The following is a 12,979-nucleotide window of genomic DNA, read 5'->3' on the forward strand; positions in this document are numbered from 1 at the left end:
TTGTGCTGTACCAGCTACTAGATAACTTGCTATCAAATGAGCAGATTACATTGTTTGTACTAATACTTTGCTTAGAAGCTGATCATAGAACCGTGGAGTTGCAGGGGACCCCGAGGGATGCAGCAAATATATTTTTACACCTATAGGACAGCATTACATGGTTAAATTCAGCCATGAGTAATGAGGCTAGAGAACATAATCCATCCTCTCATGGGACACCAGTCACTCATCTAGTGCATACCTCCTAATCATTCAGTTATTGGATTGTTTATTAAAAAGTCTCCTGTGATGCTGCTGTTGTCTAACATGGGTAATACTATTTGCTACCCTTCATTATGCTACCTCTTTGTGACAGTGATAATAAATCAGCATAGTAGGAAAACCAATTCTTTGGTATTGACTTTAAAGAGTTATTTCTACCACTAAGCAGAAGCAAACAAAGATTTGTCGCCAAATGCATGCTTAACAGGGAGCCTGCAGACAATCGCAGTTATCCTAATGAGGATGAAATTTTTTTATGCAGCTCTAAGGTTCAGTCCCCATATGGAACAGTTGCATATTCCTGCATTGCGTGGGCTTGGACTAGATAAGGGGTCAGCAAACTTTTTCAGCAGGGAGCCGGTCCACTGTCCCTCAGACCTTGTGGGGGGCCAGAGTATATTTTGAAAAAATAATAATGAACGAATTCCTATGCCCCACAAATAACCAAGAGATGCATTTTAAATAAAAGCACACATTCTACTCATGTAAAAACACACTGATTCCCGGACTGTCCGCAGGCCAGATTTAGAAGGAGATTGGGCCAGATCCGGCCTCCGGGCCTTAGTTTGCCTACCCATGGACTAGACACTAGATCCTCAGGTTCCTTTCCAACTCCACAATTCTATGATAATTTACAATTTTGCCTTGGGGACACGTCAACCAAAATTCCAAACCTCCTTGGAGCTAAATAGGTCTGGATCTAGTCATTGAGAAATCTAGGTGCGTGGTCTTCTTTTGAAGAAAAGTGGATTTGTAATGGCCAAGTATAGATTCTTGCAACTGGCAGTTGTGTGATTTGTTTTGTTTGTGACTAATAGCTGCTGTAGTGGATCAAGGCTCTGAAGGGAGCGGCATCTAACTGACATAGTCCTGATTGATCTCTTAACTCCTCCTGGTTGTTTGTTTTTGCTTGGTAATTGTGCAGCTGATAACTTGCCTGCCTATACATCCTGTCTAACTTGACCCAGAATGTAATAATCAGTAGTGTGCCACTAGCAGGGCTGAAAGTGTCTATTAAAAAGAAGAAGCTGGCATGTTGGGTGGATTCCTTCCCCTCCCTGCTTGCCCCCTAGAGTAGAAAGTCCCCCACAGCACTGATTCCCTCCATCCACTGCGTTCAAATAGTGACATCATCCCAAGGACGGGAGTGTGGATGCAATCCAAGCTACAGCTGACAAGGGCATTGAGAATCCTGGAAGTATCATCATTGTTCAGGGAGCACAATCCGCATTCCTAAGCTCTTGAGTGGCTTAGGGAAAAGCAGAAGGCATTACCATGGAAAACAAATACTAAAGTGAGTTATCCCACAGTTGAAGTGAAGATGCCTCTCCCGTTGTTTTTGGGTAGTTAAGGATATCTACATATAAAACTATTCTAGGGTGCAGAAGTCATATGCTTCCAGTTCAAATCCTAAAGAGAAACAGCTCCGGGTAGCAAATGTTTGGAGAACCATGATTTTTAAAATATAAGCTGTGAAATGGCCCAAAATGCACCGATATGCTGGCTTCTTTTAAAACGCCAACTTTTTAGCGTGAAGCAGAAATTTTGTCTGCAAACTCCCCACCACCACACCACCTTTGGACTTTGGAAATCAATCCATTGTCAAGTCTTGAAAGCGCAAATCAGACCCCCCCTCTCGTGTGTGTGTGTGTGTGTGTGTGTGTGTGTGTGTAAAAGAGAACCATGAAACCATAGTGTTTATTTGAGCAGAGACGACCAATCTCACTCCATTTCTGTCTGGATTAGAAGTTTGTGTCTTACTCTCTGGTACAGTGTCTGGCAGAGCTCATACACGCAGGAAGCTTCTCCCCCCCCCCCTTTTTTTTGGAGTTTGAACAGAAGAATAGAGATTCATGGCTGCCTACCCGCTGCCAGAGTAAATTGACCTCTCAAATCCATCACTTCACCTACATGGGGATAATGGAGAGCCGAGTACAAAAAGAGGAGGAGGGGGGCTTTCTGATGGGACAAGAGCTCAGGGCTTTTCTCTTTGGGGGCATTCAAGTGTGTTAGGCCAAAATAGAAAACAGGTGAAAGAGGCCTATGCTCCCTATCATGCCTCTGTGGGGAGAGCCCCCCATCAAGAAGGACTGTTTGATCTTACACTTTGGGAGAGTGTATCCCCCCTCACTCATAGTTGTTTGTGGCTTCTTCTTTTTCTTTAAATAATAATAAAAAAATAGTGTGAGGATGGATTTCTTAATTTTTTAAAATTCAGCATAGAAATCATTCTGTGACCGCTGGAGGACTGGGGCTGTTGCCTGTGCTTTGGGAACAGAAGCAAAGTATTAATTCATCTCTTATTTGCTAGGCTTGGGGGGAAAAGGAGGCGAACACTCCAGCCATACAAAGAGAAGGTCCTTGCCCCAGTTTAATTTTATTGTCTTATTCTGGGGGTGGAGAGAGATGGGTTACTGCAAGAGGGTATAATCCTTTGGGTGTATAGTTTGTCAAGTACTGGCACATTGTTGAGTGGGGAAATAATGAAAAATCTCATTATATGCATTTTAAGAACCCCTGGGTCAGGGAGGGGGAGAGGGAATGCTTTGCACACGTGCGTTTTTTTGTGCCTGCTTCATTTTCCACTTTGTACTTTTAGTCCTACATTTTCCCACAATTGTTGAGAATGTTTCTCTTTGATCTTGAGGCCCGATCAGTTACTCCTTCTTATTGGGGGGAAAGACCCTCTCTTTTTAATGACTTCCTTCTCAAAGGGACAATGCTATTTAGCTTAAAAGGTGTTTAATGCAGCATGGTCCTGTGTATTCTTACTCAGAAGCAAGTCCCGCTGCACTGCATGAGATTTTATTCCGTGTAAGTGTGCATACGATAACAGACTTAACTATGCTATCAAATAATCCTGTGGTAGTTTAAAGACAAAGAGGTAACTCCGTACTGATGAATGTAACATTTGTGGACCTCTTTACATTAAACTATTTGTTGATCGATTCTTTCCCCCAACAAATATACTCAAGAAGTATGCCAAAGACGCTTTCTTTTTATTCTGTTTTAAGATATATGACTAATGCAACAATTTTGCAACCTCAATAATTTATCTGTAACTTGGAAAACCTGTGATTCCATTCTCCTGTGGAGTTTGGTTTGATCCACTGTACTGTGTTCTCCTAAAGTCAATAAAACAGATGTTCATCTAGATTCTGAATTGGTACTAATCTGAACTGTATGCAATTTTGTTATTTGGTAGCAGAACTTAATACTCTTCTTCCTTGGCTATAGGTCATTTCATGGGCAACAATACAGTGATAGATGTTTTGAGGAGAAAAGGATATGAAGTTGACCATACCCCTGCTGGACATGCCACCAACAGGTAACAAACATGTCTTCAGTCTTTATCTTTGTGGGATTAATTATATCCTGGTTGCAGGGCACATGATACAACCATATTAATGAAGATAAGCAGGTTGGAATCTGGTCAGTGCTTGGGTTAAGGACACTGCCTTGAGCACTATGATGAAACAAAGACAGAATATAAATTTAGATACTAAATGAATCATAGGGACACGGGTGGCGCTGTGGGTTAAACCACAGAGCCTAGGACTTGCCGATCATGGCTGTTTGAATCCCCACGACTGGGTGAGCTCCCATTGCTCGGTCCCAGCTCCTGCCAACCCAGCAGTTCGAAAGCACGTCAAAGTGCAAGTAGATAAATAGGTAAACTGGCGGGAAGGTAAACGCCTTTTCCGTGCGCTGCTCTGATTCGCCAGAAGCGGCTTAGTCATGTTGGCCACATGACCTGGAAGCTGTACGCCGGCTCCCTCGGCCAATAAAGCGAGATGAGCCCCTCAACCCCAGAGTCGGTCACGACTGGACCTAATGGTCAGGGGTACCTTTACCTTTAAATCAATAATTCGATTAAAATATATAATCAGATGCCATTATTGTATATCCGGAATAAATTACGCAAATTTACGCATCCGTGGCACTCTGGTTTCTTCCATTTTCCTTAAAGGGCTGTTGAAATCACTTGATTGCCATATACAGTACTTAGTTACTGGTAGCAGATTGTTCAACCTGTTTCCTTGAAAATATGCTGTCTGAAGTGATAGGAATATTTTTCTGAGTTGATGTATCTCTGATGATTCATTCTCACACTGAAGTCATGACTTGGTGTTCCATTCATCAAGTCAGTGTCACAGATGTGTGAGCTAGTCACAAGACACAAAGTTACAGGGGTGCCAATTTGAATAAAATAAGGGGGGGTTGCAAGTAAGTCCCACCCTGCATAAACAATCACAAGATTTGAAGTGCTGCTCTTACATTGTGTATTGTAGGGTGCCTCTAATATATGGATTTTTATTGGTCTGTATCTTCCAGATCGTGAGCTTCCGTATAATAGGGCTATCTGTCAGATTAAATGCTTAATTGAGTAATCACCACCCTCAAACAAATTTAATCTTTTTTAAAAAATAATGCATGATCAGGCTCAGAAAGTAGCTGCCTTGTTGAGATATTTGGGAGGAAGGGTTGAATACAGATTGAATGAATGAATGCGTGAAATATTGGAGGAAATGTAGGTAACTTAAAATTCAGTAAGTGAAAACTACTACTCAGTGTGAGGAAAAGAGGTTGCCTTTTAATATTTTTTCCCCATTCCGTATTATTGTAACTCACCAGGGCAAAGTTACCTATAACCGGTGCGCCCTTAACTTTTTTCAATTAAAACTAAATAAATAAAAACACTTGACGTTACTGATTTCTCTTTCAAAGATTAATTGTAGATAAGAGCCGCTTCATTATATCTGCACCATCCCAAAGTGAACAGGAGCTTTTACTATCTTAGAGTAGGAGTGATTACATGTTCACTGACATTTCCACAGAACAAAAGCGAATATTCCTTTTAACTTCTGCTACCTCTTTCTGCAAACTCTAATGGCTGAAGTGGCCCTGGCCTTTCTCCTCTGCCTCCTTATCTGCCTAGGACCCCAAACATTCTTCAGGGGTGAGTCACAGATCATTGACTCATCAGATCCAGTGGTGAGGACCACAAGCTAAGTGGACAGTGAATTGTAAGCTAACACCACTCCTACTTATCCAAGCCTAGGGCTATTCCCTGCTTCATTTTCTTTTTTTTGGAAAACAAATTTGGGGTCTTTCCTAAGTCCATCTGTGACCTCCTAGGAGGCTTTTGCATTCCATCCCAAGTTTTTCAGTCTTTGATCGGTCTGTCTGAAACTTATTTTACATTCCTATTCCTGAGTTCAGGTTCAGTGAGTACATTTGACTGAGAATTAAAGGATTCTTGTTTTACATTCCCCCCTCTTCTGTAAATGCATCTTAGCCTTGTGAGAGAAAGAACCACCCTATATTTTGTCAGTATTTCCTTCCACTGTGCATTGCCCCAGTATGCATTTTAAAAGGATTGGGTGTGATGCCCCCTCCCTATTGCTGATTAGCTACCCTTTGGCAATCTCAGATTACTTTCTGTACAGTCTAGATTTTGATATGATAGAATCATAGAATATTAGTGTTGGAAGCGACCCAAAGGTCATTTAGTTCAACGCCCTGCAATGCAGGAATCTCAGCTAAAGCATCCATGACAGATGGCCACCCAACCTCTTCTTAAAAGCCTTCAAGGAAGGAGAGTCTACCACCTCTTGTGGGAGTCTGTTCCACTGCTGAACAGCTCTTATTGCCTGAAAGTTCTTCCTGATGTTTAGTCGGAATCTCCTTTCTTGTAGCATTGGAGCAGCATTTTTGATACACGAGTTGGATTTTCTTCTGTATTAAAACTGGAGAGACATTTCACTATTGGAGCCCGAAGGGTTTACTTTTAGAAGGTAGCCAATTCTGTTGTGACTCTGGATCATTCTGTCACAGCCTCATTAACTATGAACCCTGAAATCAGGGACAGCCTCCAAATCGTTGTAACGATTGCAAAACTTTTGCCCCGGTTTGGAGGGGGTCCCAGATTTCAGCAACCTCCTCTGTGAATAGTTCTCCAGGATCACAAGGGGCTCCACTAGGTTTAGACTTACTTCCTCCAGCACACTAACTGTTCTCTCGGCACACCATTTGAGATAGATGAGAATAACTTCATAGGTTGGAGAATGGCATCACAAAGGTCTGATCTTTCATTGCATGAAGTGCAGTTTGAAATGTTGTTCTCCAGAGCACTTTTACTATCTCCATGGATACTAATTTGGAAGAATCCTGTGTGGTAGGGAAGACTTCAGCAACAAATATGGAACCCAATGCTTTGGGGGCATTGCACTATTGAGTGAAAAGTTGCAGTCTGGTCCTTAGAAATGCTTAGCAGCTGCATAATCCAATCACTTCGGTTGAATTTAAGTGTTTTCCTGACTATATGGGGTGGGTGGGGATGGAACAACCACATTTATTTGTTGTGCAGCCTGCTTTATTGTCAAATGTCAAGCTTTCCTTTTTATACAAAGTTATAACTAGCACGAAGCTATTAAGACTGAGCTGCTGCTTCTTTTTTAAAGAGCAGGTAGTTTGTCCTGTTGTTGAAGTCTTGTTGGAATTTTCAGTGAGGCAAGATGTTTGCAATGATATACAGTAACCTGAAAAATACTCCTAGCCATTCAGGTTTTTATCTCTCTCTCTCTCTCAATATATGTGGAAGACATTCATGTACCCAACCATCCTCCCTCAAATTCCTTTCAACAACAATTTATTTTTTTCTCTAGTGGGAAGCATCAGAAGGTGCTGTCTGCCCTCTCTTCATCTTCCCCAGAATACGCCTCCTACATCATCTCTCAGGAGCTCCACTCTCCCCAGCAACATCCGCAGAAAGAGGAGGAGGAAGAGGAGGAGCTGCTGCCTCATTTGCTTCTGCCAGAAAGCATTGACCTGCTGGACAAAGTGGACAGGAAATACAAAAAGAAGAAAAAGAAGCAGCAGAAGAAGCAGCGCTTGCGCCAGTTCAATGACCTCTGGGTACGCATCGAGGAAAGGTAATGAGCAGGTTGAGGTGGAACATGATGCTCTTTGAGCAATTGAGGCTGGGGATGCCAGCTTCCTCCTACTGGCAGTGGTTTCAACTGCTGCACAGCAGCAGAATTAACCAGGTGAGGCTTTTTATTGTGACCAGAGGCGCTGTTTTGTGCTCCAGATTTGGGGACTGGCGTGCATCACATGTATGATGTCATACGTGTGACATGCAACGCATGCGCATTGTCGGGAGGAGACCGAGCAGGGAGCCCAGCATGGCATGGTTCAAACACTGAGTGTGAGAGAGGAAGCCGCCCTGCTCTGGGCTCCCCTTTCGATCTCTTCCCTACGATATGATGGCGCATGTATGATGTCACACAAACGTGACGCAGGTGGTTGGGAGGAGACCGAGCATGTTGCACATATGATTTTGCACTTGGCCTCCCCTGCCCCCTCAACATTGATGGGTCCCAGCCCCCTGCCAGCAAATATTGAGGCGCCAAAGACCCCTCTGCCACAATGAGTTGGCGCACCTGATTATGACCTAAGTCATAATCTGTAGGGGTAGCCAACCTGGTGCCCTGCAGGTCTTGTTGGACTACATCTCCCATATTTCCTGAGTGTTGGCGATGCTGGCTGGGGCTGACAGAAATTGGCATCCAGCAACTGGAGGGCATCAAATTGGCTATGTCTTCTGCACTGCTTCATCTTCATGATTGTGTATAGCTGGTGTAACGCAGTGTGTGTGACCTGCGAGCCAATAAGTCCCTGGTTCAAATCTAGTTGTAGGCCTGAACTACTTAAATGTGCCACTACCTCACAGTTCCTAAACGGGCAAGTTACGTTATTGAGGCAGAAGGGAAAATAAGGGACACTTCCACATCTACAAGAAACAACAAAAGGGAGCTCTTTAATACTGAAATTGAAAATATGATAATAAGCCGAAGATCATAAATACAGATATCCTGTGACAGGTAGATGTTAACAGAAATAAATCCAGGAAAACGAGTGTCTGGTTATCTTTCACAGGTTATAAGAATATAAGAATATAATCTTTCTGATTATAAGAATATAATCAGAAGCTCTCTGTTGTTGTGGTTATAATTATTACTATTATTAGCAACAGTAGCTGTCAGTCACTGTAGAAATATAAGGAACAAGGCAACTGCCCCCTCCCACAATCCCTGTTTAACATCCTAGCAAAAGTCAACCCTCTACACAAATTTCTGAAAATATAGGAAGAGATCTTTGACAGCTTATATTATAAACCGTCACTCTTTTGTGTTTGGGCCTGGGCCTTTAATAACCTGGAGCAATGAAGAAAGAAGGGCAGAGCTGCCAATTTCATTCAGTTATGAAGTTGGTCTCACTGCGTTGCTTTTGGCCTGGGTTCTTATATGGTTTTTTTCTTTGCTGTCACTACTGCTCTACTGTTAAATTGCCAGCTGGCTCCTTTCCACTGGTGTGTGAATGTCCTGTGGGGGCTTTTAGCTACAGAGGGGTAAGTGTTTTAAAGGGGTACTAATTGCTTTCAAAGTCCCAAAGCCTTCCCCCCATCCCACTCCATTCTTCTTCTTCTTTTTTGGCTTAATGCACTTGGCCAATTGAAAGCTGAAACAGAGCATGGCAGCCGGATGGCACGAGCAGTCTGGCATAATTGAAATTAATATGCTTTTATTTTATTGGTTTGGCACATGGGCTCACTTCAGTTTTTGCCTGGAATTTGATGACAATTTGTATCTCAAGAGTTTTACGACGGGGTAGGCAGGAGGTAATTCAAGCTGATGTCAGCTGTATGCTTCAGCCTCTAGAACAGAGGTCAGCAAACTTTTTCAGCAGGGGGCCAGTCCACTGTCCCTCAGAACTTGTGGGGGGCCGAACTATATTTTGAAGAAAAAAATATGAATGACTTCCTATGCCCCACAAATAACCCAGAGGAGATGCATTTTAAATAAAAGCACACATTCTGCTCATGTAAAAACACCAGGCAGGCCCCACAAATGACCCAGAGATGCATTTTAAATAAAAGGGCACATTCTACTCATGTAAAAACACACTGATTCCCAGACCCTCCGTGGGCTGGACTGAGAAGACGATTGGGTGAGATCCAGCCCCTGGGCCTTAGTTTGCCTTCCCATGCTGTAGAAGGAAATGCTCACACTTCATTGTATGAGTGGCTGCTTCCATGGCTCTTTCCGTCTGCTCACCTGAGCTTTGTGGACACCTGATTTTAATTTTGCTGGCCTCCTCGGATTTGGCTTTCCTTGCTATCCTCCATCCATATGTGCTATCTTTATTGTATCTATATTCTCACCAAGGGGAAGGCTCAAAGTGTGCACAAACAAACAAACAAACAAACAAATAAATAAATAAATAAATAAATAGGGAAAGGGTTTTCAGATTGGTGTGACAGAGAACTTCAAACATTAAGGTTGTGCTGGTCGATGTAGATTAGCTCTGGCCAACGATGTGGTACTTGAGGAAACAGCTGTGGCTCAGAAAGGACCAAAAGAAAAATAATTGGGTATGGTAAGGTACACAGTACCAGCATAAGATCTGGCAGCACTTTAGGAGTAGCACCATTTTAGGAAGCATTTTTAAAAAAACGGATTCTCCAAAATCCCATTAGCGTGCTGTTGGGAACGTGTTCAATATATTGGAAGAAGAGGTATAGGTTTGGAGTGGAGCGCATTGCAGTAACCCAAGAGGAAGATGGCACTGCATTTTAATCCTAAATAAGGAATTGGCCCTGGAAATAAGGAGCAGGTCACAAGCCTAGTTGTAAGGGGCACTTAAATAATGCATGTGAAGTGGTATGGAAATACTAGATATTGAGATGGAGCTACAGTTATGAGAAACCTGGGCTTGCTATTATAAGCAACAGTGCATGTGAAGTTTCCCCTGCTGTGTAATGTATAGTGACACCCATAAGGCTTGTGCATTTTCCTGCACCCACTCTGCGTCGTTGGCTGGGACTAGTGAGGGCAGGTAAATGCACAGGTGGTGACATCAGGAGATGGGGTATACTTTACTATATATTACAAAAGGGAGCAGGGAGAACTCAATTTTAAGCTGCCATATTTGACAGAATCCCTATACTGTATTTCTTGTAGTGCGTACCATGTAATTCTATCTTATGGTGCAAATGCACCTTTTGGCATGTGCTTATTTTGCTGCTGATTGTGTGTGAATGACATCGTTGTTCTTTCTCTTTCTTCCTTGTAGTACCACTGATCCGCCTCCTCGGATTCGTATAATTAATGGGTACATTACCGTCGAGCCGCAACCACGGGGCCACGGACGATCCAGTCACATCCAGACAGACACCAACTGCTCCAGTGGGCTATTTCTGTTCTTCTCCACCATGATATTGACTTTCGTGTTGCCCTCAGTGATTATACTGATGTTGGCGTGAACCTTCCATGTAGAACTGCATATTTTTATCTTTTTTCAAAGGATCTGGGGTGAAACGAGAAAAGAACAACTTTTCTGAAGGGCAGATCATCTATATGGATTTTTTATTTTTATTTTTTGCCTCATCCTTTTCCTGAATCTGGACCATTAACATGATTAACTGGTTTGACCGTGCCCAATACAGGAGAAGATGTTTTTGATGAAAGCCATTATTTATCCTTCTCTTGCAGAAGAATTCTTTCATGTTATCCCATGATGATTTTGGGGAATGTATATGTAACATAGCTGTTATTTAGCTGTATGAAACTGACTTGAAAACAATTTGGGGGTTTGTTTGTTGTTTCTATGTGGTCGCTATAACGAGCTTTGAGCTTCTCAAAGCAATATGAACTTGGACTTGAAGGTATTAATTTGGCCATAATTGTACTGTTTGGAATGAAGTGTTTTCTGCTCTTTGCAGATCCACACAACCATCTGTTTCAGTGTTATCACTGCCTTTTCTGCCCCCAACCTCTGTACTCTTGGTACTTGTCACTTTTTACTGGACCCATTCCTGTGTTTTTAACGATAGCTGAACGCACACACACAGTCTTTAGGAGGTGATGCTTTTCACAAGAGTTACCTTTTTAATGTCAGGAAAAGCTTTGCCTCTTAAATATTGGTGTGTATGCCAGCTCAAAAGCTTGCTCCTCTCTCCCGCATAATTTGAACCATTTCTGAAATAAGCAAGTGTTTTATTTTTCCTGCCCTTTCCAAAGGGTTGCTAGATCCTAGCCTGGAGCTGGTGACTATCCCTTAAAAGATTTTACATGGGATGCGGATGCTGCGCCTCTTTTGTCTTGTTCCTCTTCTGGTCATATTGCCTATTATGCTTTCTACCTCCGTGATCTGCCTAACCTTAATTTTGCCTTGAAGCAGCTATGGACAGAGGCAGGTTCAGGAGCCAAGTGGATGAACCGGGTACTGGCAAAGCCTTAGAAATCCTAATACAACAGCGATAATAAATAATTACACCTTGTTTCGTCTCCAGTATATATTTATTTCTCAAAGTGATAAGAACTTGGGTGGGTGGGTGGAATCAGAAATGCACACAGTCACCTCGCTGCTTGCTGCTGGAACCAGACTGTTTTGAATGGAGCAGGGAGGGGGAACCACTTTTGTCCAGTGTGCAAGAAAGGCCTCTTTTGGCAGATGGAGGGAGTGGAGTTTGCCTGTTTTATCTGCAAGCTGCCTTGAGTCCCTGTCAGAGAAAAACACAGGGTATTCATCACCTGGCATCTTAAGCATGGATATGAACCGAACAGAAAACTGGGTGCTGAAATTAAAGAGCACCCCAGTGCAAAGAACGAAGTGTGCTCCTGACTGCTCCTTGACTGTGGGACTTGCAAATGGCACTTTTTCATTTTGAGGCTTGCATTTGGTGCTGTTTACACCTGGTGCTGAGTGCAAGCTGCATTGGGACTGGTTCTATTTGCCTTTGCAGCACCTGAGGAATTCTAATGAATCTCATTTGTGTGTATAGAACCAAGATCTGTAGTCATTCTGGAATAATTAGTTCTCATTATTGATTTTTTTCCTGTGTTGCAATTATTTATGAAGAGGCTTATGAAATAATTGGTTTACAGAAATTTCAAATTAAATCAACCTACTTGATAAGAGTGAGGACAAAGATGGAACACCCCCCCCAAAAAATACGGATATGTTTTGAAAAAAATATTGCTAGCAGAAAATGTCAGGAAGGTTTTGATATTGTAAGTATATAAATACTATCTTTGAGTTCTGTGGTTTGGGAACTTCCTTGTTTTTGTTTGTGTTCTATTTTATTTCACATAACAGTTTATTCCGTTTTTTAAATTATATTTTAAATTTTATTCATTTTCAAGAAACGGGGTATAAGCACTAACATAGCATGGCATCTCTCTGTGTAGCTTGGGCATTCAGAAGGATTTTAGCGTGTTTATATTTTATATGCTGTCTGTCGAAATTGCTGATTGTTAATTTTCATGCATTTGTCGGTGAAGCGTGCCAGCCTGACTCTTCTCACGCTACATTTCCGTTATGGGAAGCGGCTGCTTGCATTTTCACCTGACAGTTCGTGCAAACAGCACGTCGCATCTGCAATAAACACGTTACAAAGCCCTGCCAAATAATAATAAATAAAAAAAATACGAAGGCGCTTTCAACCCTAGGCTTTGACACTAGATGTCGCCCAAGCGATGTGGGGATGGGATTTGGGAGGAAAGAGCAGCACGTTGCTTTCGGTTAGATCAGAAAGACCTCTAAACCCCGGCTAGGCACAAAAGGAAATAGCAAATTGCAATACAGGCAGCTGGTGCTGCTGCGTCGTGGCAATACTTCGGCGGGGTCTTTAGAAAGGCATTTTCTGCCGGCT

At 42.5% G+C, this 12,979-nt stretch overlaps 1 protein-coding gene across 3 annotated transcripts in view; it reads left to right on the plus strand.

Annotated features, from left to right (window-relative positions):
* Positions 1-11,605, plus strand: part of TRABD2A (TraB domain containing 2A) — a 74,902-nt gene extending 63,297 nt beyond the window's left edge. For all 3 annotated transcript variants that reach the window (XM_053371334.1, XM_053371333.1, XM_053371336.1), the window contains 3 exons: positions 3,499-3,589; positions 6,930-7,196; positions 10,399-11,605. In XM_053371334.1, the coding sequence (XP_053227309.1) occupies positions 3,499-3,589; positions 6,930-7,196; positions 10,399-10,588 (548 nt within the window). In that variant the 3' untranslated portion in view covers positions 10,589-11,605. The remainder of the gene's footprint in view (positions 1-3,498; positions 3,590-6,929; positions 7,197-10,398) is intronic.
* The last annotated feature ends 1,374 nt before the right edge of the window (positions 11,606-12,979 follow it).

The sequence above is a fragment of the Podarcis raffonei genome, chromosome 17 (genome assembly GCF_027172205.1).
Source record: "Podarcis raffonei isolate rPodRaf1 chromosome 17, rPodRaf1.pri, whole genome shotgun sequence".
NCBI classification, from domain to species: Eukaryota; Metazoa; Chordata; class Lepidosauria; order Squamata; family Lacertidae; genus Podarcis; species Podarcis raffonei.